The 434-nt window shown below is 54.1% G+C and overlaps 1 protein-coding gene across 1 annotated transcript in view; it reads right to left on the minus strand.

Annotated features, from left to right (window-relative positions):
• Nucleotides 1–153: 153 nt before the first annotated feature.
• Nucleotides 154–434, minus strand: part of EMH_0005340 (oxysterol-binding protein, putative) — a gene marked incomplete at both ends in the record, with an annotated part of 12,791 nt that continues 12,510 nt past the window's right edge. The window contains 1 exon segment of the mRNA XM_013497169.1: nt 154–254. Coding sequence (XP_013352623.1) covers nt 154–254 — 101 coding nt within the window.

A 434-nucleotide genomic window follows, 5' to 3' on the forward strand; every position in this document is an offset into this window, starting at 1 on the left:
CCCTAAAAGATACATTCCATATACTCTATACCCAGGGACGAAGCGCTGCAAGCGCGCCCCGGCCCCAAACCCTGAGCACTTAATAATGCGGGTGGCATTTAGGGTTTAGGATTAAAGCCTAGGGTTTAGGGTTTAGGGTTTAGGGTTTAGGGTTCACCCGAAGCCGTAGAACTGATCAGCGTTGGGGGGCCGCGCTGTAGGCCGCCAAATGAGGCGCCTCGACGACTCGACCCAGGCGATTGACTCCCAGTACTCTGCACACAAACCCTAAACCCTAAACGCTAAACCCTAAACCCTAAACCCTAAACCCTGACACGCAGGCTGAGCTAACCCCAAACTCGAAATCTCGGCCATGAACCTCCGGCTATGAGTGCGCCGTCCTAATCATCATCTGCGCGTACAGTTTAGGGTTTAGGGCGCTGGGTGTTCAGAGG

The sequence above is a fragment of the Eimeria mitis genome, genomic scaffold (genome assembly GCF_000499745.2).
Source record: "Eimeria mitis Houghton genomic scaffold, Emh_scaff251, whole genome shotgun sequence".
Taxonomy (NCBI): Eukaryota; Apicomplexa; class Conoidasida; order Eucoccidiorida; family Eimeriidae; genus Eimeria; species Eimeria mitis.